The sequence below is a fragment of the Arctopsyche grandis genome, chromosome 6 (assembly GCF_051622035.1).
Source record: "Arctopsyche grandis isolate Sample6627 chromosome 6, ASM5162203v2, whole genome shotgun sequence".
In the NCBI taxonomy this organism is placed as follows: Eukaryota; Metazoa; Arthropoda; class Insecta; order Trichoptera; family Hydropsychidae; genus Arctopsyche; species Arctopsyche grandis.
In genome coordinates this window covers 10,258,416-10,285,014 of record NC_135360.1, presented here as the reverse complement: position 1 = coordinate 10,285,014, position 26,599 = coordinate 10,258,416, and the positions used below count along the sequence as shown (strand labels likewise).

The following is a 26,599-nucleotide window of genomic DNA, read 5'->3' as shown; positions in this document are numbered from 1 at the left end:
ACGCTACTGCTGGTTAAAAAGTTGGCCCAAAATCGTCGTTGGTTTAGTCCGTAAGCACCATAAGATGCAACCAGTTGAACATACATACGTACATAAATAGTTCTGGAAGTAACAGGAATAATATATGTAAATATCTACTGCTGCCTACTATTTTTCAAGTTTGATTTTAGTCGTGTGGGTTGGATCTATAATGCAAAACTACATGCATTATCTTCAATACTGTGACCATGTTTACAAATATATATGTATAAACAAAAACTTTAGGTCGCATATATACAGAATTGTACGGCACGGCATGCCTAGGTGTGTATAATGCTCCAACTGTGTATAATGCAATTGTTAATTCGTACGATCTTATTATTTCGACGAGTTTCTCCTACATTTATTTAAATATGGGTCACTGTCAATGGGTGAGTTTTGGCCTGGCATACATCAAGCGTGCTCTTTAACATGTGCAAAACTATCTAAATAAAACACACACGTACCGCTTATACTGTGTGTCTGCGTCTTTACTCTCCAATAGTTGACGTGTCAAACAGATTTGTAGTAGTAACTACATAAAAGCAGAGATCGGCGCTCAGCGCGCAAAATGGGTTCACTATTGTCAATTTATATTGTTAACCTTTTTTTGCTCTCTAGCTGTGTAGGTTAACAATAGGCAAACTCCCTTTCTTGGAAAATAGCACTATCGCGCCGAAGCTTACAGTATAAAGCATGAACAGTTTGAAAAAAAATTTGCGTAGTTGTGCAAAGAGGATCTATCAGAAATTAGCGAGTCCACGTTTAGTGAAACTAATAAAAAGCATGAAATTCCGATGATAATACTATAGCTAGAACGGCAGCCATGGCAGGTAGATTGACTAGTGATTCACTTAGATATACATATGTATGTAATAGTGGACAAGTTCAAATTGAAATATTTGTCTGTAACTATAATGAATTTCATGGGATAAAAGTGAAATACGTAATTTGAAACTCACGGATTATTAGCCTTTTACCGACTGCAATCCCTTAATACATTTTTCAAAATGTTCCCACACGCAGATATAAAAAATGTTGAATTTATCACCATCATCATCATCATTAGTTATATTAGGCATAATAAGACATCACAATGTATCTCTAGCTAGGTTTAACTTACATATATATGTAAATAGGTATTATCAGAAAGGGTGAGTCTGATACATCCTGAAACACGTTGATGACCCCTGACGAAACATACTCATTTGTACGCGGACGGGATAAAATGAGGGGGGGGCGATGCGAATTGACCGCAAGGGCTATGCATGCTGAAGCCGTTAGCGACAATAGCCTCGTGCGTGGTTCATGTATCATGATTAGTGGTAGGACCGGAAGCGCGCCGTCTATTGTTCCACTATTGTAATGTTTTGTAAAAAAGGTTCGGCAAACCTAAAACAATGCATTTACAACATGTGAACAATGAACAGCGCGCTCTGGGTCCGCTCTTTAATCATGATCTCCTTTCCAAAACCATCCGTTGAAATATCAGCGGGCACAACACTAGTATATTATATTACGTATTCAGTCGATAGATGATATTCAAATAGGTTGATTTGTGTATATGTAAGTGTGTGTATATGTGAGTGTGTGTATATGTATGTGTATATTATCTTTATTTTTTATTGATTATTATTAAAGAGCGGACAAAGTTTGCGCTGTTCTCTGTTTATTGTTCGCCGTGCATTGTTCATTTTTATGATGAACCTTTTTTTTGCACTCAAGCTTTGTAGTTTGCTCTATTTCCTGGAAAATAGACCCAAAACGCCCCGTTTCCTGGAAAAATCACGCTTCCGGTCCTACCTCTAATTATTATTTACTTTATTTGTATTTTATTGTAGTTTTTGCTTTTTTTTGTAAAATGGCCATTTTTTGACCGTATAAATAAATAAATAAAATATATACCGCACGACAGAACCATGATATATCGTTCATTTTCAGACAGTTCCTTCAGAAGCGAAAAATCTAGATAAAAAAACACACGAACGGAAAAGTTCAAGATTGATTCTATGTTTGTAAACTTTTCAATTGCTGACTTCCCATCTAACTTTAGACTCGAGTCCAAAATAGAATTTCGCCGCCTTGTTTATTTACGCCGGCTATACATCGAAAACGAATCCATTAAAAATATTATGCAAATATAACTATGACGAGACGAGATAACGCCCCGTCAATGAGCCAGATGCAGAGCTGGGTCGTCGCAAGATAAACAAGTATGTGGAACGACGAAACTTCGAAATATATCGTGACGTCCGATCATAAATCGAACAAAAGTAACGATGGCGACTAATGGATGTGTCCAGATGGACTGATAAAACATACACGACAACAAACAAAAAACGTACACGGCGTGCCACAGTTGCGGAAGCGCTATCGGTTCACCGCATCAATTGTCATACATGAATGGACAGACAAGGCCATAAGCTGGAAGGGGAGAGGGGGCAAACAATGCAAATAAACACACCCGAAAACAGCAGTCACCTGTTCCAGGATTGACGCAGGTAGCAGATAGTTGTCTTCCTGACTGCGACAACGATGGGTCAGTATTGACAGATGAGGATTTCGGTCAAGGGCATTTGTCGTAGGTACTGTACAAGTTTGCACAACTGTTTTCATGACCGAAATTCGGTTTATTTTCTTCGTGCTCTTTGTTTGGGTGTAGTGTTTTTGGCGTAAGATATGTGGTAGGTGTTCTGAGCAGACGCTAAAACGGTCCGAAGATTGCGTAGGACTCGTGGAAAGGATCATAAAGCGTCAAAGAATGATTTATTGTAATCTATTGGGACTACCGTTTCGTGCTCTCATTTCTCTTTCATCTTTCGTTTGCCTTTTACAATAGGTTGAGTCATGTTCAAATTTGTCTATTGGCTGCACTGATTTTTTTGTATATATGTATATATAATCTCTTAACATAACAGTGAAAATATGTATTTGATTGGCTTATTCTATGTAGTTAACACTGAACAATCAACAGTTTATTATTTGGTTAAATTACAGTAACGGTCATCTTTTTATGTACTCGATACGAGTTCTTCTCTGATAACAGTGGTTAGTGCAGACAAAAGAATGGTGATGCGTTTTAAATGACTGCCACTGTAATTGCATCCACCCTCATTTGAAGGGATCGTTATTGGACAAAAAAAGTTAGTCGTTTTTTTATAAATCAAATGCCGAAACCCAAATATGTAGTATACAGCAAAATATTTTTAGTTGACATATGTATAATAAACTAGAGGAATTACCCGGCGTTGCTCGGTTGGGTGAAAGTTCATATGAATGTATCTTGATCCCGAATTCCAACTTCTATCAAAAACCGGCTTCGGTATAAGTTGAACTGTGGGATGGAATACCAAATTTTGTGGTTCTATTACTTATGTATGTACATACATACATTCATACATATACTGAAAACAGTGATATCACATAGCATACTGACAAGACATGCCCGGACGTTTTTGTATGGAAGCCCTTCAGTCCAGGACTCCGAGCCCTTCCGAAGTCTACTAAGATTCTAAGTTGGAATAGTTTGAAATAGTATATTAAATTTAGTGATCCTAAGTCGAAAATATTAATTTTTAAATTCACAAGTAAATTAATCTTTGAATGATATCATTGCAGTGAATTAGGTAATCATTGTAGTTTAACCTTAGATAATGGAACAATACTTTATCACAGCATACGGAATGATGGGTCATGTCTGCTTCCTGCACCCATGGAGTAAGATAGATTCACATTTTGCGAGTGTGCATTTGTGCAAATTTTATATACCCACAAAGGCGCAAACATCGTACGACATGAACGTGCTCGTGGTTTCCAGGTGGGAACGGAGTTTCTTCAGGTCATTATTATTTCGTACGACCTGATTATTTCGAAAAGTTTCTTCTACATTTCGTCAAATATGGGAATCACTATTGTCGATCACTGTCAAACATATGTCAATACAAGAATAAATTACCGAAAACACTGCAGGGGGTGATTTATTCTCAAGGATAGTGATCGATAATGGTGGATCCCATATTTGAATAAATGTAGGAGAAACTTGTCGGTTGCATATAGATATGCATACACGTGCGACCTCCAAAACATGTGCATTCTGCACGTACAACTACACCCGAATTCGGTTTGGGGAGCACCCACTATTTACGGTGGTCACAGCGGGAAGCCAAGGACGTGACGTCCCATACCATTCAGTGTGTATTCGCCCTTACACTCCTCCAGAACGTTTATATTATACTAGCTGAACCCGGCATGCGTTGCAATGCCAGAATAAGGCATGCAATTCCCGTTCCCATTTCAAGTGATGGTTGGAGCTATACTAAAGTCTCTTCAAACCAATTGGTATCGTGGTTACCAACAAACACATTTCCTTGACTACACAACGGCGTTTTAAACTTTAGTCGGTAAAATCGTAATTAAGAATATTACTATTGAGGTTTTTGCCCGTTTTCTTTCACAGCAATCTTCCCGGACATGCATACAACAAATCCTGAAAGTTCCATCGTAATCGGTTAAGTGGTTGAGTAGCCTATAGATAAGCTCCACAGGATTCCCAAAAATCTCCATGAATTTTTCCTCATTTGAACAACGTTACAAAATCGGTTTATATTTTTAATTGAAAATCAAAAAAAAATCTATATTGAATATTAGCCATATGTAATATCTATGTAAAACGATACAGGTGGTTTAAATTACAACATCGCGCCAACAGTATCTCGTTGAATTGATACGGATCGAATTACCAATAAGGGCGAATAATTTCAATGTCTCAAGATCAAAAAGGAAAAAAAATGACACAGCAATGTCACTAATCATTACGAATGCCGCTCATCTTCCGGGTGACGTAAGCACGTCAAATTTCCCTCAACCGTTCACAGAATATTCAATTAATTATTCGCCATTTATGTACTATTGAAGCACATTGCTCCTACTAACGATCGTCTATTCTAGGGGGGACTTGAATACATACATATATACGAATATTACCTTGGGTTTTAATTGCCCAAAAATGAATACAAATTTGGCAGCCACGTGCACATCCGAAAAATCTTAAATTTGTATGTAGGTATGTACATATGTATACACATGTATTAGAAAATATTAAATGCTGATCCGACCAGACGAGTTCGTTTTGCATAATGAGCGATAAAACGCTAAAAGGTCAACGATAAACATAATGAAGTGCTTGATATTCCAATACGATTTTTATTTTTAATCGTGGGTTCGTTACGTTTCAAAGATGAGCCATCGTGTCAACATTCATCGCTACATGCTGTTATTTGTCTCGTGTGTGCCAAGTCGAGTAAAATGGTGAATCATACATGCATACGTTGAATTGACCATTAGGATGTGAAAATTCGAATCTATGTAATTGTGTATTCAATTGCTAATTGTCACCAATGAGCAACAACAAAAAATAGCGTTTATTCACTAGTTACTAGGAAGTGGAAAGCATACAATAAATTTCTGGAGATTATCCATATGGTCTGATTAAAATAGATTTGGGCTGTTTTATTTATCTGATACTGTTTCGGTAGCTTCCGGTGAGGTGACGTTCGACACAACAGATTATCAATGTTGTTGTAGGGGTTCTATGGCGTGTCGAGTTTGGGTCGCCATCCCTTTAACCTTTGAAGGACGGAGCGTCGAGATCCAACGAGTGCCCCACACAGGGGTCGCGTAAGACCCCAGTATTTTGTAATCATAATACAGCTTTTCTCAATGCAAATGGGTTCAATATATCTTATTAATAATTTTATACATCAACATAAAAAGTTTTAGTTGTATAGCATGTTTTTGACTATCTTTGTATTAAAAAATAACGACAAGCATCGACATGTGTTCGCCCATAGGTAAAGGGCGCTACAGACGCTCTGGAATATCGAAGCGGTATGTCTTGGTAAACCGTGCGGCGAACGAACAGAATTTGGTTCGCCGTGCGGCGTACTGAATGCGCTTCGACCTGACGGTGAATGTTCCTACACACGCTACGGTCTACGTCAACATCGGTCGCCGCAAGACATTCCGCTCCGATATTCCAGATTGTCTGTAGCGCCCTTAAGGACCACGAGCGACTGAAGTCATGCACCCAAAGCGACGAAAGCAATAGCTTACGAAAATATAGCCGTCTCGTTTTCTCGCATTGATTCATCGATCAACAAGAATCTGCAAGCGAACAGTCAAAAACATGAATTATCGCTACCGCCTATAAATCATATGTACATACTTTGAAACGTAGAAATGTATAAATGTATTTTTTTACGATGTACCCTTTTTCTAAATCATACAAAATCTATTAAAATAAAATAAATAAATTTCTTATCGTTAATTCTAGGAATTCAAGAAATATAGGGTGTACAGCTTTGAAAACCACATAGTTATTACGAAAAACGCAAAAATTGGGGCACTTGCATACCCCACTTCGGTGAGGCAGGGTTAAGTTGATACCGATCCGACCATGTTCCACTTTACTTCCTTTCCGACAGTCATCAAAGAGGCATGCGGCACATACATTTCTTTAGATAGTTTTGCACGTGTAAAAAAAACACTAGCACGCGTGATCTATAATGGCACCCAGGCCTAAAATCCTTGTATTGACATAGGTTTTTAATTGATCGATAAGGTTGATTCCCATATTTGAATAAATGTATGAGAAAATTGTCGGGGAAAAAGCTCCTCGGTGTGAAACATTATGTTTTACCACATGAGACCAAGAGCGTACCCCTTGCCGTTCGATTCAATGTATTTGGGCCTTAAAGCACACCGACATTTCATTCCTTTCGTCCCCAAATTATCATTAAGCCTCAATCTTCTTTACTTTACTATTTTACTATAGTCCATCCGCTGTAGGAAGACACTTGGGTAAAACGCATATGCTGTCTCTTACACCCCATCTTAACCATTAGCATTTCGCACGTACCATGTTCTATCAGTCGAGAGGCGGCGTAAGGAACAACATGTGAGTTTTCCTAATTGTCTTCTCACAGCGGACCAACTATACATATGTATACACGAGCTGATGTAACTAAAAAATTGGCAGCACCAACAAATGAATTCAACAAGTTGCTGATCTCTTTCTATAATAAAACTCTGTATATATTTAAAACCAGTGGTGGAATATGTTTTTGGGGGAACTGCGTGTACCTATCCATAGTTTCTTCATACAAAAACCAATTTGGATGAGGTGCTGCAGTACCGCAATTTCTCTTGATGAACAGTAACTATTAATGACACTTATTTTTAGGATTTGATTTTAAATATGATAGTAGATGAACATATACCATCATGTATTATTGTAATGATTTAAAGGGTAAGCACACAGATGAATATATGTACTACTACGTCCTTACGTCCTTAATCCCTTCAGGGATACTATTCAGCAAGTGTTTCTGTGTACAATTGTACACAAACAGCGGCTAGTGATTAGCATGTTATGCTTTCGAGCAGAGTGGTCACGGGTTCGAGTCCCACTGCTGGCCAGACCTTGGTTTGTAACTCCAGGTCGATCGTTTCTTATCAGTTTCCCAATTTTTCCGATTTTCATTGAAACGATTCCTGTAAAATGGCATCTCCTTTCCCATCTCTCGTGCCGAGAACCTCAGCATCTTGAGGTTCGCCAATTTGATTATAAAATGCTGCAAAAATTTCTCCATATATGTCACTATGGATGTTTGTATGAATTCGCATTTAATAATAATTTGTATATAAAATTATTATTTTGAATAAAAACACCAATATTTTTTTTTTACTACCGCCATCTATGTATAAAATTAATGACTACCAACTGTCACCGAGATTAAAAATCTTCGGACCTGAAATGCTTCTTATACGATATTTTATCTCTATCGTAATGGCGGAGGCTCCATTTACTTATATTGATGATCAAAATGAGCAATATGGCAAAGTATGAAAACGATCGGATAAGAGGCAAACTTTTTCCTTAATTGTAATCGTAAGTGAAACGTAAAGGAGGTATCTAAAAATGCGTATGTATATTGATTGCTTTGGAGCGATCTGTAAAGGCTAGTGTTCATGTTCTATGAAATAAAATAAAATTAAATAACAGAATTCCTGCTGATTTTTCGTCACGTAGCATGTTCGTCGATGGGTTTACTCCAATATATGACCGAGACAGGATAACGATATTTTCTTATGCAAATTAGAAACCTGGTCGACTCCCTTTGGATTTCTACAGCTGGAATTCCCTTATACAGCGATTCATGTTTAAGCTGTCGACTATGACATGCTACCCGACTCAGCGATTTGCTACTAACGTGAAGTACTCAATAGACGAAATTGCATATTTCAAAGGTCGTCTACATATAATGGTGAATTTGTACCTCACTCCTCCACTCCGTCTATTGCTCCCCCTAACTTCTAGCGACATTTCCCGCTCATTACCAACTGAATCTCTTCTCTCCCTCCACAATGTCACGATACGCATGCATGGCGACAATTAACTTCATATCCCTATGTACATATATGAAATATGCAGAGATAACATTCTCATTTCGCACGGTGCAATTTCAAACGAACGTTCTAAATTGCAATTGCATTCTCGAAGTGAGGCGACACGTCACCTCCATTTTTTCGCAGCACCCGTCCAATATATTAAAAATGTATTCCGAGTGATTCGAGTGGATTTGTGCAATTACAAATGTGCACCTCGAATTGGCAATATTCGCTAGTCTGAGCGCACTCTGCCAGCTACACGCCCTCCCACGTTTCGACAAATTTCATCCAGCTTTGTTTTTATTTTTCGGGCTTTTTATAGCGGACACTTTTGTTTCAACGATCTGTCGCATTCCTTCCCAATTCACCGCCATTATTGTAAAGTGCAATTAACCGCAAGTTATATATGTATGTACGGTCTTAATTGCCGCTCGTCCCACATAAATATTTTCACGACAAATGAGATCTCCTCTCGCTGGCAACGATTACTTTTGGTGCTGTTTTGTCACGTTTTCGGGCATCCTAATGTCCCGGGAGTCTTCTTTGTCGAAGTGGCGCTCATTGAAAGTTGGAAAAATCAATAAACTTTGCTGCTCGTGTTTGCAAGACGTTCCGACGCCTTATCATCTGAGTATAACCAAACTTAATGGTTAGTATCTATCTACGTGTACGTTTATTGTAGTTGATATGATGTATCGTTTCCTCGTAGATATGTAGTACAGAGAATTAATGATAACTGCGGTCTTATACCACTTTTTATGTCAATACATAAGGAAGGTGTCAGTAGTCTGAGATCGCTATTTTTACAAGGTTTTTTATTCTTCTTCATTGCAAACCTGGTCTTCAATTACTTTCCCATACCAAGTATGGATGTATGTATGTACATATATTTTAATATAAACTAAGAGTGAAATGAGAACTTTTTTGCGGTAATTTCTTGTCTTCTGGTTAACTATCCACATAGATGTAATAATCATCCAAATGTTTAATATTTCATTTTTTATCCATTTAATTTTTGTTAATTATGACTCCAATATTGTATCTACAAGATGTCACAATCAGGTAGTAACAAAGATTACTAATCATTTGGAACTGCTTAAGTAATACATATGTAGCTTTCTAACCATTGTTTTAAAAGATTTACAATATTTGTCATCATCTCAACTGAACATATGACATCTGTAAATGTAGAAATAAGCAACTAACCACAAAATCGTGTTATTTTCTATTGTATTCGTTTACATTTTTGCCAAAAAGGTATATGAGAATAAATAGAAATAATTTTATTTTTCCTTAACATGTCATTTTCGTAGAACAGGAAAACTTTGCATAATGCAACTCCCTATACATAATCGATACAATGATTCAAGGTCGTATTGTCAGGTGTTTCAAGGTAAACCTAAAAAGTTATAAACACATATATGTAGGTGATTGTTATATTACAGTTTTGCCTTTGGTCAGAATGTAATGGTCCATCGACATAAACCTTATCGCGATATTGGATGCTTACTTCGAAGTGGTACCCACACACTCCCAACGACAATATATCGAATCTCGCTTTTTTTTTCTTTCATTTTCATCCGACCGAAAACCAGTTTCAGCTGACTCGTTTCGGTATCGAATGCCGTTTCGTCTGTCCGATACCGATGTCTGGTGCAGCCTCCTCGGGCCGCCCAACCCATTCTCTCCGGCGAATAAATCATCGATGGCGTTCAGCACGTTTATATAGGTTTTGCTCAAGCACAACTGGCCACATGTGGAGCATAAGAGCAGATTGCCCGCGGATAGTCGAGGTCAGCCCGAATCAAAAATAATCTCCGTGTATAAACCGAGAAACGGACTTATCAACCGGGCTATATTTGCAGATCTGACGTGTCTATCGCATACATTTTTGCCGCTGGAGGATGTAAACATCATGAAACTTTCGGTTCGCGGCAGTTGTGGATAAAGTGTGGGATTAAAGATTCACCTTTGAAAATAAATAAAGCATGTTATTGATAATATATGTACATAATAATTCATTTGTACAAAATTTGACTAGCCTGAATCAAAATCTAAAGGCGCAGACATTAGGAAGGTTTTTTTTTTTAGATAGTTTTGCATATGTAAAAAAACGATAGCACGCCTGATATGTATATACCAGACCACAAATCACCCTCTGGAGTATTTTCGGATATATATTTGCCTTGTAGTGATATTGGTGATTCCCATATTTGAAGAAATGTAGGAGAAATTTGTCGAAATAATAAGATCGGACGAATTAACAAGGACATAAGACAAGCCCATTCACAGCTGGAGTCAATCTAGGCAAGCCGTGCCGTGCCGTACTTAATTCTCGCGATCAAAGAGAGGTGAAATATTTTCAAGTAGGTAACTATCAGTCATTTATTTTATTGGGAAAAAATATATATTTTCAACAGTAAATTAATATTTTGATGAAAAAAAAATTTTCAGCTTTGTAAACACAAATACAATGTCTCAAAATTTATCAAATACAGCTGCAAACGGATGTAATCCTATAATTAATTTCTACAAGAACAAACGATCAGTTCTGGGTTTATATAATAGACAAAACAGAACACCCAAGTCTGTAATATAATACAATAAAAATGTGTATACTTTAATATGATCGATTTGTTGAATATCACGTTAAGTAATAATAAAAATGACAGATCCCTCGAGAACAACTTAAGTAATAGGACCGTTACATGAAACTAACGACGAGAAACTAAGTCCTAAATACTGTTCGTCATGCAACGAAACTTCTCCAAAGTTTCAGGAAATCTGAACACTTTCCAAACAACACACTAATCAGTGTATGCAATTTCACAGTAAACGAACCAAACTACAAATCAGGTACAAAGTTTATCTGAAAAGTTGTGAAACAATAACAAACAATACATGATACAGAAAAATAAAATAAAAACATAAACAACGATTTATAATAGTAGCATAATACAATTTGTAGCGTGTAAGATAAGAAAATTGATTGATTTAATGAGACAAATTACTACATAAACGTTTTATAACATGTGATTGAGAGCAACATACATGAATATGCAGTTGAATTTTAATCTTCGAATATCAATTGTCGGGTACCAATTTAGGTCAAGTCACGTATGTGACTTGAACGAGAATGTATGATAGTTTGTTCTAAACGTTCTAATATAATAAACAGTGATAATAAGTTCTAAACAATAATATACCTGCCTACGTCAAAGTTGTCAACATGTGAATGTTTCCACTGAGGAAATTTTGTATTCCTACAGCACACACACTTGAAAGGAAGCTGTGGAAACCGCACTTAGATTGCATTAGTGTCGATGCGATAATTGTAAATATCGGCCAAACACATACGAAAAATTAAACAGGGTTATCGAAAACAAGATAATTAAGACGGAAAGTGATTCGCGGACGAGAGCGAAAGTCACGATTGTCGAAACATGAGCTCGCGGGAAAAAAACCAGGCCAGTCCATGGTTAATTCGGATGGGAGGAAGCGGTGACTGATGCATAATGGCCATAGCTCATTATGACCACGATTATCATTACTCCGAGAGGAAAATAAAAAATAATGGAGGGACAGACGCAAGCGGGACAAGAATAAGCGCAGAGAATAAATAAAAAAGGCACATCATCAGTCCAGTTCCACAACGAATGTAAAAAGAGTAAAAATGATGGGTGTAATAATAATAGCTGGAGTCGAAGCAGGTATATTTACGTCCGTAACCTGGATATGAGATAATGATTACTGTAATACGTGGTCAAGAACCAGTTTAGAAATTTGTAAGTGTACCGAATAATAAATAAAAAAAAGCACTGACAGCGTGAAAAACGAGTGTTTCTACTTCAGGAAGCTACGCACAGAATGATATTGATCAGGGGCGCGACTACCCCCAAAAGCTTGGGTTTTTAAAGCCCCAAATAATTGAAGCTGAAAGTAAACGAGGACGCACACGATACGAACCAAGTATTGAACGCGAATTTGAATCAATGATAAGCCGTGTCTATCAATCTTCTTCGCGAGCACTTAACAGTCCTCAACCAGCATCCGCGGCATAAAGAAGCCGAGAGGCAGTCCTGTGACACGTTAATGGGACGTGTATTTTGTAGTTTTCCGATTATTTCTATGCATTTACGTTGTCAGATTAATGTTTTAATTTACTATCAGTTTAACCTGTATAATAACAATAAATTCAAGCGATATTTATGGTAAGTTTATGTATATTGCAGAGGCTCGCTTATCATCAAGTACGATCGCTTTTATTACAAAAGAATTACTAACTAAAAAAAAAAACAACATACAAATCTTACAGATAAGAAGTAAAATTACAATTAGAATTTTATTTAGACCTTAACTATGTAGTATTATTACTGATAGCAAATATAAATTTGGTCGTTAAGGTGTTCTTCACGTTTGCCATATTTCCTATGTCATCTGTAAGATGTTTCTCTGTGGACTACTGAAAAATGAACATTAAGGGCGAAAACATACCGAGTGGTACTTGGTACGTGCTTTTTTTCTTCTTCTTGTTAATGCCTTGTCCGCATCCGGACGTTGGCGACCACCTCGTCGATTATTTGAATATATCCGCATCGGTCTTCAGCGGCTCGGAACAGCTCTTCGGCGCTCATATCGGTCCACATGCGCATGTTTCGAAGCCAAGATAACTTTTTCCTGCCAATCCATTTTTTCCTTCTATTTTCCCCATGGTTATCAAACGGAGAAATTCGTATTTTGGACCCCGTATCATGTGTCCGAGGTACTCCATCTTTCTCCGCTTGATGACAGAAACAAGTTCCCTGCCTCTCCCCATCATGCCGAGGACAGCTTCGTTTGATATCTTTTTGGTCCACGGAATCTTCAGCATACGCCTATAGACCCACATCTCAAAAGCTTCAATGCGGCTGATCATCTTGGCTTTCAGAGTCCACGTCTCACATCCGTGTAGTAATACTGTCCAGACGTAGCTCTTCGCGAATCTCAACCGCGTATGAAGATTGAGATGCTTGTCTGTAAGCGCCGCCTTCATTTTTACAAATGCCGTTCTAGCCATCTCGATGCGGATTCTTAGATCTTCATCTGGGTCCATCTCTTCATTCAGCCAGGTACCCAGGTATTTGAATCTTTTTACTCTTTCTATCACCTCTCCATGCAAGGTTAGATTCCCGGTGTCTGTTTGCATTCTATCTACTATCATAAATTTTGTCTTCTTTAGATTTATGCGCAGACCTCTTCGATTGCTTTCTTTATGTACACGGGCTTTTTTTAGATACCCTTAAACATGTGCAAAAAACCCAGCACCCCTAGCCCATATTTGTACATGGTACACAGTCCCAAAAATCATCCCCTGGGATGTTTTCGGTGATATTTTATCCTTGCTTGACAGTGATCAATAACGGTGAATGCCATGTGGGAGAAATTTGTCGGTTGCATATGGATATGCATACACGTGCGACCTCCCAAGCGTATGCATTCTGCACGAGCAACTACACCAGAATTCGGTTTGGGGAACACCCAATGTTGTTCATAGCGGGAAGCCAAGGACGTGACGTCCCATACCATTCAGTGTGTTTTCGCCCTAACGCGAATATCCATATATTTACTGAATGATTTATAATTTGACTAACAAGCTCGAAGCCTTTTAGCACTGCAATATGTAGGTCGTCTCCAAATGGTTCTGTCCTGTTTAAGTGTTTCAGTAAATTATATTGGAAAACATTTCCTGGTGACCCAAGACTGTTGATGCTTTTTGTCCTTACTACAGGCATTATTCTAAATACACTCCTCGAAATTCGATCTTCTGGCACCTTTCTTTCTACCTAGCTATCCTATCAACGGTTTTGTCCGAATAAATAAATGATCCAGCGATACGCGTCTCGTGCTGCATTTTAATCATATTTAGTATTGTATATACATATGTAGGCACCTCACACCATCCAATTACAGGCAACGCCTGCCTTAACGAATCCGAAAGATTCGACACCAAATAAGGTGATCGGTCAAAGTCAATTGCATTCCACTCCAAGTTGGCCAGTCGAAGAGTATCAACGGCGGGAGAGGGACACCGACCCAGCCAATCACTATCTCCTTGCGTTCTTCGGGCACACATCTCCCCTACCAGCACAGCACACCCAAATAGATACATCACCGCTGATTGATTGATCTGCAAAAGCGCTCTAATTACATCACAGTACTTATGTACTCTCGTCACATACGCCCGACCTTGAACAGGCCAAAACTTATGAATGAACCGAATATAAAAATCGAACAAATGCAAATCCTTGACAGGGATGACCTCGGCCAGATAGTACATACAAGTGAGCTAGCTGAACGAGCTTATCGATCGGGAGACGTTAGTGATTTTTAAATGATGAGCGTTTAGCGGTGACCCTTAAAATGAAGAGCCACTCCCGACACGCCATCGCGAAAGTTGGGGAATCAAAGCGTTTCCAAAAAACATCATTAGCCTAATTAAATCAAGCGCGTCACGTACATCGCTGGACGAATGGCATTGTGGCAACAGGCGATGACTGCGACTGCGTGTTTAGAGCCTTTTTATTACGTGAATTGCATCATTATTCAAACGCAATCATTATATTATTGAATAGGAGTTCTGTCTACGAAACATTTGTCCTTCAACGTTTGGCTCATCGAAACTGTATACTTTTGTTGGTTACTTACTATACATATAGCACTTCCTAGCTCGTTTTTATTTTATTTTTTTGGTTTTTCTTCTTTATACGACGGCGTAAAAAATGGAAACAAGCGTTGGCGTAACACCATTAAAAAACATATGACCCTGAAAATCGTAGTCACAATTGAGTCTGCCACTATCAAGGTATGTTGTTCGCACGGTGACGTAAACGAGGCGTTATGTCAATTATTGCAGGCGTGTTATCATCATGCCAAAATAGAATTAACGAATATAATCAAATGACACAAAATCTACTACATTTTCAAAAGATCAAACTAAAACTCTCCATTATTTCCGATATTATAAAAAAACCTAATTAAACCGTACAGGTATTTTCAGTAAAAAAGTTTGGTTGTACACTGCGTGTACATGTGAACGCGGCGTAAAAATACACAGTTGCAAATGAAAAACGACAAATACCGTTAACAAAGTTCAAATTGCTATGAACGAGTTCAAAGCGAAGTTTACGAAGTGTACCTTCATTCAGAAACCCTGTACTTGTTTTTATGGTATTGAAATGCATGTGTATTTATGAAAAAAATCTTCAAGGTCGATAGATTATTTGAACAATAAACTGAAGATCTGTGATTGGTTTTTTTATACCATTATTCAATGTTTACGAATGGAAAATGTTATTGCATATGTGGATTTTCCGAATTTATCCAACTTTTAATGGTCAACATCATCGAAGATAGTCATTCTTCTGAAACGTGTGCGCTTTCAATATTACTCCTCCATTTATTTCAAATTTCCGCAGTACGAAGAGTACCGGTAATAGTAAGGCAACTTCCTTCTGATACAATCGGAAATCTACTCCTTCCACCCCGTCCCCCCACATTTCCGGCCTGCGATAAACTTTACAAATTATCATCTTTTTTACGCACAACGTTCGAAAATAATTCCAGAACGTGTGTCAAATAAACAGCTGAGAATAGCCCTAGATCTTAAGGTTATCTGTAGGCAACTCCCACTTTAGTAACTACACATCATATCTGCGCGCGCACATTAACACGGGAGGAAAAGCATGTTCCTCTTGTTCCTGTTGTATCCTGCTCGCGTAAATTAAGTGAGTATGTACCGTTTACCATGCACCATTTTTTTTTTATCTTTCGACTTAAGATCTTTCGATTTTCGATCTTTGCATTCTGATATTTGCGTTTTCTGTAATTTAACATTCTGTCAAATCACGGAGACCGCATATCACCATATTCAGGAAGGCAACGGTAAATCACCAACGATTATTGTTCCCTTAACGATTGTCAGAAAGGTGAAGCATATAAAAACAACAGCAGATTATGCGCGTACCAGACAACCGAATAACTTTTTCATATTAAACAGCGGCGTGGACTAGTGGTTAGCATATTATGCTTTCGAGCATAGTGGTCACGGGTTCGAGTCCCACTGCTGGCCAGACCTTGGTTTGTGATCGATTCTTATCAGAATTTGCCAATTTTTCTGATTCTCATTGAAACGGTTCCTGTAAAATTGGCATCTCCTTTCCTATCTCTCTTGATATATGTAATTCAGCGTCTCGAGGTTATCTGTCAATTTGATAATAAAATGCTGCAAAAATTTCTCCATAGATGTCACTGTGGATGTTTGTATGAATTCGCATTGTATAAAATGCTTATGTATATTTATTGGATTAATTGATTGTATTGTATCGATATAAGTACACTAGTCGATTTGGAGCGGTCTTTAAAGGCGAGTTTTCAAGTTCTATGAAATAAAATAAAAAATTATTCCTATTCAGCAGGGGATGAAACGATCCAATTATTTTTGATCGTCAAATTGAGACTTTCTCCCTATAAAAGGGGGAAAACCTAGCATCGAAAGTTAGAAAACCAAAACCACAAGTACATAAATACCAAATTCTATGCAATTCGACACGGTCTTGAATATTTAATGCAGTACGGTATTGCAACTACATTATTAATTGATACGTCACTCTTTTATCATCGATTCTGACCCGATGGCTATGAGATGGGTGAGGGGCCAGTGCGTGCAAAATAAAACGGAATAATAGGAAAGGATGAATAAAAGCAGTCAGACAGACGCGTCTCGTATTCAATTGAGAGTTACGCACACTCTCGAAATCGGTCTTGCGTGTATCACGCAATATAATCGAAAACTCGTGAAATGTAGAAGAAAAACAAAGCGAGTGCAACAAACACGTTCGAAAGGTCAAGGCTGTTTTCTTTGTCTACTGGGTTTAATAACGTTTTACGATATGCAATCTAGATGTGTTAGCTCCGCTAGCATAGGCGTGAAACAAACAAATCCGTAGACTAGATGGGAGTCGGAGTTCGCATGTCTGCGACTACGAAAGACGCAATACTCGACTAACTGTATCTAAGCTAACTGTAAGTGGAACGTCTTCTGTTCGGATGATAGTTAAATTAAAGTACCCCTGTATCATTGTCGAGTAAGTCCCCTTTCGAATGAAGTATCTTTCGTACAATTCCGTCTGACAGCTTTCGACTTACACTCGAAATCTGTCTAAACTTTCAAGTTGCTTTGTTATCCTGCCACAATTTTCCCTACTCCGTGTTATTAACCGTCACGGTACAGCTAAGAAATGTACTATCTGAAATCGAAAACAATATGATTATGTATAGATTCCAATGATTAAAAAGAACCGAGTGTGAAGGAAGGCAACAATAGAAGTACAATTAACTTTTAAATAACACTTCTCATCCGTCATTCCTCTTTCTGGAAATGAGCGAGCGAAACGCGAATACCGATACGTATCGAAACGTAATAATCCAAGCACAAGTTGTCGAACTTGCCAAAGCAACTGATAAGCGTTCTATCCTAAAACGTTTCGTTTCACGTCTGGTCTTAACTTATTATCTTTGCTAAAAAGGTCTAAACTTAAAATCCCTTCCTAGAGAAATGGCAGACATTTTGAGTTGCAGAGGGGCGGTGGAAAACCGCGTATGAATAGCTAGCTGTCATCGCTTCGACCTGACACAAGATTTCGATGTAAATTTTAATAAGTTCGTTAATGATTAAACTCCACTAGCTTCATGTTGGCAACAATACTTTGCTTTCTTGTCTGCTATCTCCCCGTATTTCGGTAAAATATCAAAGCAACTGAAGGGAGGAAGTGGTTCAAAATCAGATCACAATTTTTACGGGTGGGAATTTCATTTAACTAACAGAGTGAATCTATTAAAAAGCTTGTAAAAATGTGTGACACTGAAACATCTACGTTTAAAATCAAAAATCAATGCTTTTATTCTCTTCTGCTTCGTCCATATTCTCCCCTACATAATATAACAAAGGGAAACTACTACTTTACGTAGACGGTATTAACGGAAGGCGACATTATTTACCAAGGAATAATCAAGTCCATTCATAATTCATAGTTAATAACTATGCCTAGGATAAGATAATGGAAATAAGCCTAATTGTCTAAATAACCTGGGAGGCAACGTTCCAAGCTCGAATAAGCCTGAGGTAAATTAATCCTCAAAAAATAATAAACAGTACATAGATAGGTTAAATGAGCCGTTATATTTGGAAGTCCGCTTTTCTTAATTTGAAGAAATGTGTCACAAAACATTAAATATGTTTTGCGTTATAATGTTTTAAAAATATTGGTGACCTGTAATACGTTTATTCTGCTTTTCCAAGATTCTGAGCATATCCAATCAAAAGAAGTGATAGCAATTTGTGAATTGAGTCAAACAGCAAGTGTTTTTGGAACTGAAAATTGGACTTACGCCACTTTCAAATATAACGGCTCAAATGTTTCTTCTATACAAATAATGTATAGAAGAAAAATAAACTATACAATTTGAAGTAAGATTGCCATTCAGAAAACCTTTGCATTCAAGTCACGCCTGAAACTTTTGACAGGTGCATGCATTTCCTTCCTGTCAAACCTAACCTTTCCCAACTGAAGTGTGAGCTACAACATCAGTCTATGCAAAATTACCATCATTACTTAGATTTCTGAAAATATGGAAAACAGTCACGTCAGCTGTAGCAAGCTTTTCGTGATGAATCTGAATAAATTAAGGCCAAGCGGACATTGGGGAGCATTGAAGGACGGATGACATCACACTCGGCAATACTAACCCACAATGCAATGCATTGAACGACATTCAGTCACGTTATCAATACAATCCCCGACTATATCAATACCTCTTGGATATACATATGTACCATACATACATATGTATATGACCAGTCGACCAGAAAAACGCGTTTTAATAAATATGCAACAGTTTAAATTCGCATATAATATTAAGCGATGACGCAACCATTTTTTTCGCCTAATGCTTTTAGATAGTATAAAAGGCTGTATTATGAAGCATTTCTAAAACGGCAACTTTGTCTCTATTCATACGCACGGTACGTACATACGTGCACGCCTATAAATAAATGAAAATTATTCAGAACGAACATCATCAGCTAAGTCAGCGGTGCCATTGACGGCACGGCGATATTGCGCCAATATCGAATGTTACCAAAATATTGCGCAAATGTTGTAGGTCTCCAATGTTTATTCCCCACCTTATGGGAGGACGAGCTCATGCAAGCCTAATCGGAAAGATTAATTAGGCATGAAAATGTTCGATGACCCGATGATGGTAATACGGTAAAAATGGGCGAATTCCAGAGTCGATCGTCATCGGTGTGGTAGGCCCATTTCAGTGGACCGTGCAACTATTTTGGCAGTTGGATATTGAGAGCATTTATCAGTAAAAATGGCGGCTACGTGACACGTACGGAACGCAATAACTCGACGCGTATGCAACGAGGACTTATTTGCATTTCCGAGAAAACGTTATATATTCCGAAGTAGATCTGTACGTATTCGTCGTCTTTACTTATTGCCACGATCGATGCACGGAATCAATCATTCTAGTGACGCAGCTCTTATTTTAGACACTCTGATTCAATTTCAGGTGCAAATTTGTCTCTTTCGTCAGCCAATTTTTCAACTGCACTGATTTATTGGATGATCTAAGCTTCGCTTCGTGTTTTGTTTTTAGATGTTTCGACAATTTCAAGCGATTATAAAAATATTTTTGTAATATCGTCACGTATAATAGTCGTTGTTTCATCAGACCACTTGTCTGAAACTCTGAAATCTGATTCCACTGCCGCTACGCATCTACATACATATCTACTTTTCGAATGTTACTTTCAGTGTCCTAATCCCATATGTTGTTGCACAGATCTTTTATCCGCCACTACTGCAGAAATATGATTTTTGACAACCATTCATCAGCACATGCCCTAGTTAACTCGGTAGATATAACTCGATTTGTGCAAGTGCTTCAGGAATTTTCATTAAATTACAAATGCATCGAGTTATTGTTACTCGCACCATTCCCCTGAGATCTTATTTCTGACTTTGGATCCGACAATCCACATTAGAATCCGAAACTGCTATTCATAAGCAACACATATATTCACATATGTCGAAATTCTGTTTAAGGTCAATTATCAAAGAAGGCCCTGTTGATCTGGATTTTAATTCAAATTTTACATCCATTTTCGAATATATTTTTATTTAGTTTTTAACACGTTCAAATGCAAGCAGTGTCCATTACGTTTTAAGTTGATATCTGAAAGCTAAAAATAGCACCGAAGAGCACCTTCGTTTCATCAATAAGTTCAAATCATTTATCTTCCTTGTCCATTTATTACCACGCGTCACTCATCTGTAACCTCTCCTTAAGAAGAAGCATCCAATGTCATAATACTCATAATACTCGGGCATCTTCGATATTAATGCATTCATAAATTCAATAACAATACATTCCACAAGTGTGAAGCCATCTTTTAGTTTTGCATTGTTATCTGAATGCTAAATATAGCACGGAAAGTTTGCGCTCTTTTCGTCACGTGCATTTTCATGTCATCTGAAAAAAAAAAAGCGAAACAGTAGATTCCGAGAATCGTGTGAGTAGACAGTGAGACTATACCATTTGAACAGTTGCCAGCTCACAAACATCTCTTCGGACAACGCAGTATTATCATCGAGTCGCGTTTTTATAAACAGCGGTTTGATTGCTCGGAAGAAGAAGAAGACGAAGAGAGAATAAGAGAGATAAGTTTATTTCAAGTCATCGTGTAGTATATTACAGACAACTACATACATATACTGCTAGATACACCTACGTGTGGACGTATTCTTCCTATTCAACGTGAAATTCGTCTACGTTCTCTCCCACCTGCGGTGATTGTTTCCCGACGGGTCCCCCGATGCTCCCTCCCACTTTTCATTAGGTGGTTTTCGCGATACAAAAGGCAACCCAGCACGTGCTTATTCACCACCAAAGTCTGCATGAAAATTACCTTCCGTAGACGGACATAAAACGTGAAAAAAGGTAGGGGCGATGATAAGGGAAGACATTACATCTCCTTGCCATTAGGTATCACCTTTTCATTCGCACCCCATCTTATTATATTTTCAAAGCCTGAGAATATAACACTAAACATATACATACATATATTTTCAGTACAGTAGTAAACTGATAAATGTTGAACAAAGGTTCTCTGGTTTATAAAAAAAATATGAACTTTTAAGAAACATTAAATGATTGTTACTAGGTGTGAAAATTTTCATATCTTTCAGTATTTTTCGTGGTGATGCTTCTAAAATGAGCATATTAGATCTCGAAAAAAAAAAAAACAACCAATTTCTGATTTTTTACAAGGCTCTTTTATGTTTCACTTCACTAACGATTCAGTATCTATTCCTAGTCTTCCGATCGTTTTGGAACAACCAATTTCTGATTTTTTTATTCCATATTATGAATAAACAGGCCAATGGCTTCATTCAACTGATCGATCTATCGTTTAAACTTCTAGTAACAATTCACCTCTCCAAGTTGTCCTGTCAAATCGCACCTCAGTCATTAAAAGTAGAGGTTTTATTTTCATTTTAAGGGCTGTTTCATATTTTATGAGATATATTGTCCGAATATAATTCTTCTTCTGAAACACAAAATATGTAAATCATCACCACACTTCTACAGATTTATAAACACTAGTAGCCCATTTAAATCAACTTATAGTAGGTGTGATGTTACAAACGGTTCAACAAACTTTTGACTATCCATAGAGCAAACATCCTGGAACTTGTCTTACAAATTTTACCCGATTGACGGTCGCTGAACCTGTCGATACAAATCGCACAAGTGGCCACTCAAAAATCGATCACATTTAGAAGATAACACACCGCTTATCGTATAAAAAATATCAAAGCTTTCTTTCGATTATTTTATAAACAAGACACGTGCCCAATCACTGCTATCTATTGGCAACAAAACATCACTTGAAAATATCAAACGTTTATAATAGAGATATGTACACTTAACTCACAAGATACCAAATCCAACATTCCCAAGAGTGAAAACATCACAGAAAGGACATTTACGTCCTTATTTATATATTCAGTTTTGCCGAAACGGAATACGTAAGCGTATAAAACTTTCAGCTATTACATATTTCAATCTGTGAATAATAAATGTTTTAATTTAGCTTGCTTACTCAATGAATTATTTCGAGCAGAAGGCAGATCAAACAAGACAGAAAGCTCGGAACTAAGTACATAAGGTTCATACACACTGTCCTGTTAACAGTCCCTAGGGCATAATAGGAGACACGCGCAACATTCCTAATAGGCAAATTGACGTACATACATACAACACATTGAATATTGGACTGTGTTGCTTTTAGACATGACAATTGACTGACCGGTCACAACAAACAATTATCGACAATCAAAAGCGATCACTGCTTCATTTTCGAACCCTACACGAAAAATCGACAGCTGAATGCTCAACAATTTAGTACGAACTGCATACGAATACTTTTAGAACACAATAGCTATGATTGAATAGTTTGAGGGCAGCAGACGTGGAAAAAAAAGCACAAGAAGAAAACACCGTTATTTTCAACAATTCAACGAAAATAGGTGTAGTTCATCAGTCTATAGTCCACGAATAATGTAGTGTGTAAAATTCGTGAGAATTATGTAGAGCATGACGAATTACAGTCCCCGGAACATGTGCATTCAGAATTGTCTGTGACATACAAATATTATCAACCTTTCATGAATAAAACATAACAGCAAATTGATTGAATAACATCACACAATCGGAACTTATGTCACCGTACATATTTGCATCCATAATCAAAACAATGCATGCGAAACAAAAATATTCAGTTTCACGATTTCAATGATCTCATGTCAGATGACATACAAATACGATTAATTGTTGGCAACGTTTTATTATCTAAACTGCATAATAAACTAGTGCAGTGATAACTTGTGCTAATGTTTACTATTGACAAGTTACAATCAAACGATAGACGGCAAATCATATTAGAGGGTATTTATCGATCCACAGAGCACGTGTGGATTTTATATGAAGATAATTAAAAAATGTGGAATTGTTTTGGAAGAGATTTGAGTGTATAAGTGGGTCAACCGAAGCGGTAGGTCAAGCGTTTTGAACGCATGGGGTATACAAAGGATTTTCACCTCTATTTATATATCATAAGAATATTCATACAACATTTCCAATTGAATATTTCCAATGTTTTGAGGTGTTATATAATTCCTGAAAAAAGAAAAAAAAAGTATTGCACAACTTTTTTTAAAATATTTTAATGAATTAAAAAAGGGGGAAAACTGCGTATATTCAAACCGTATAAAAACACACATTATTAGTGTAGTGTCTGCGCTTCATCAGGTCATGTTTACGTCCCGGACCAAAACGCTATATGGGTCATCGAATAACGCATGCGCTCAGACTCGCACCAATTCAAGGACCTGACCTGAACAAAAACAATAAAGTAAAATGGGGGGGGGGGGATCGCGCTGAAACACGCCTACCAAAAACCAAACATTGGGAATTTCGCGTTCGAGGAAATAAACATACGTGTGTACAAACACCGTGGGATTATGAAATACACAGTCCGTTATACAATACACGTTGCGCAAATTGAACGCGCAGCATGCGAAACGTACTCAGTTTTATTAACAATTAGCCGAAAAGTAATCGGCCCGGCTCTGAGGACACTTTGGGCTGCGCCATTTTGTCGTAAAAGTTTTCATACGAAACTTTCAATTGTTTTTTCGTACGAAAATAAAACAACGACGTAAAATTTCAAATTGCGTGCATGTTATCAAATCCGATTATATACACGTTTATGTTTGGGAAGGTGTATTCGTTGAAAAGTTGTAGTCGATGTAGTTGTGGTCGTGTTGCGAGCGCGTTACGACCTAGCGCGCGCCCTGTTGGTGAATTCAAAAAAACAAAAGAGGAAGGAAAAAATACACAATTCAAATTTACGAGCAAATGTCAGTGAGGTGTGACGTCACTATTGCGCGAATCGCGGAGTCCACGCGGCGGCAGCAGCCGGTCGACGACGATACGTAAATAAGCCGCTGACGCCACGGCCATACGAGTACGGCGTGTATCAGTCTTTTATATTATACACAAGTCTCGTCTCGAATGTATATTTAGGGGTGACGCTGCCGGCGCTGCGAAAGGGGGCGCAGCCTCGCAATCACCGCTCGCTTCCTATGTATTATATGTTGTACATTTGATAGCACACAAGCATTCGAAAGGGACGCGGAAAGGGAAGCAAACTCGCCCGTGCGTAAATAAGGATGACGTGAGATGGCGGGGGTGGGGGTTGGGGGTTGGGGGTTGGGGGTTGGGGGTGGAGGGCTAACCTGCTTCTTGTCGGCAGGCGGGGCGTCGGCGGGGGGCGTCGCGGCCACCGCCGTCTCGCCTCCGTCGAGCGCCATCGCGGTAGATCCTGTCTCCGAACTCCTCGCGGTTGCGGTCGCGAACTCCTCGTCGGCCGAATGTTCGCCTAGAGTCCCCGAGAGTCTAGGATTGCGATCGCGTCCGATCACCGGTGTATCGAATGCGAGAGAGAGAAGTGAGAGAGAGCGACGCGACACAACCGCAGATGGCCGCCGCCGCAACGGCACTGCCACTTCTCGACGATCGCGACTCTGCAAACGCTCCCGCCCGCCTCTATCCCACCCCACCACCTCTCCCTCCTGCTTTCGTATCTACCCGCCAATGTAGCTTTTAAGCTCACCGTTCAAACTTTAAAAAAACATCACACTCGCCAATCTGGATCTCAATCTTCTACGTTATCCTTCAATTTCGGCTTATTCTATGAAAACACTTCAGTCTGATTTCGATACTCCATTGGCGACGTCCACACCCGATATTTACGAAATTTTCCATAACCAGTTCCTGGGTCTACGTGACGAGCCAGAATGTTAAATTACAGAAAACACAAATATCGGAAGGTAAAGATCGAAAATCGAAAGATCTTAAGTCGAAAGATCAAAAAAAAGGGTGCATGGTAAACGGTACATACTCACTTAATTTGCGCGAGCAGGATACAACGGGAACAAGAGGAACAGGCTTTTCCTCCCGTATTCTGCGCGCGCACATTAACACGGGAGGAAAAGCCTGTTCCTCTTGTTCCTGTTGTATCATGCTCGCGCAAATTAAGTGTGGATGTACGTGAGTATGTACCGTTTCGACTTAAGATCTTTCGATTTTCGATCTTTGCCTTCCAATATTTGGTTTTTCGTGCATTTCTAATTCGATCCCGTGGGGTAGACCCCAATATTTTATGTGTTGAGCTTTGCGATGTCGCTCTCGCTGTGTTTCTTTACTATCAACAGGGTCATTAAGATTTGTAAATAGGTTTTTGAGCTATTTTTCCTATTATGTTGTACATTAATATTAGAATAATACAATACTATGATTACTAACCAAATAAAATTAAATTGTAAAATGGAAAATGATCAGTAGATCAGTAGCTATTAAAATAGATATAAGATGTATTGTGAACATAATTTCGTAATAATAAAAAAGCATTTAAAAATCAAAATCAAACAGGGTCGCGCCTATCATATGTACAAATGTGTGCAAGGCACACAGGCGGTCGAAAGAAATGAGAGTCGGAAAAATTATGTTTCTTAACCCTTTGAATGCTGACCAACGCCGAACGGCGTATTGCCAACAAGTCCTTCAGCCTGAAATACGCCTATCAGCGTTGTTTTTTGAGCATGCAAAAAATAAACAAGAATACTACTCGCTAAGCCTTTCCAGGTACCATTGAAAAAAAGTGCATTGAACATGGGTCGTGTAATCCGTGTCAATGTTTATAAAGACTGGTTGACAGCAGAATTTCTGAATTTATAACCATAGCAGAATTTCTCGATGGAAATCCTTAACTGCCGAGTATTTTAGATTGTGGCTTGGCATTTAAATTTTGAGCATTACATTTTAACAACAGTGAAGAAGATGGAACTACGTAGTTTACTCATTTTGGAAAAATTCATTCATTAATAGACTTCTTTTGTTTATTTTATATTGTTGCAAGATATACTAGACAGTCTAAACACACCTTTACAAAACTTTAAAT

The 26,599-nt window shown here is 38.1% G+C and overlaps 1 protein-coding gene across 1 annotated transcript in view; it reads right to left on the bottom strand.

Moving 5' to 3' along the window:
* The window catches only part of LOC143913654 (uncharacterized), a 48,365-nt gene extending 23,179 nt beyond the window's left edge, over positions 1 to 25,186 (bottom strand). Inside the window, exon 1 of the mRNA XM_077433557.1 lies at positions 24,876 to 25,186. Coding sequence (XP_077289683.1) covers positions 24,876 to 24,950 — 75 coding nt within the window. The 5' untranslated portion in view covers positions 24,951 to 25,186. The remainder of the gene's footprint in view (positions 1 to 24,875) is intronic.
* Positions 25,187 to 26,599: the final 1,413 nt, after the last annotated feature.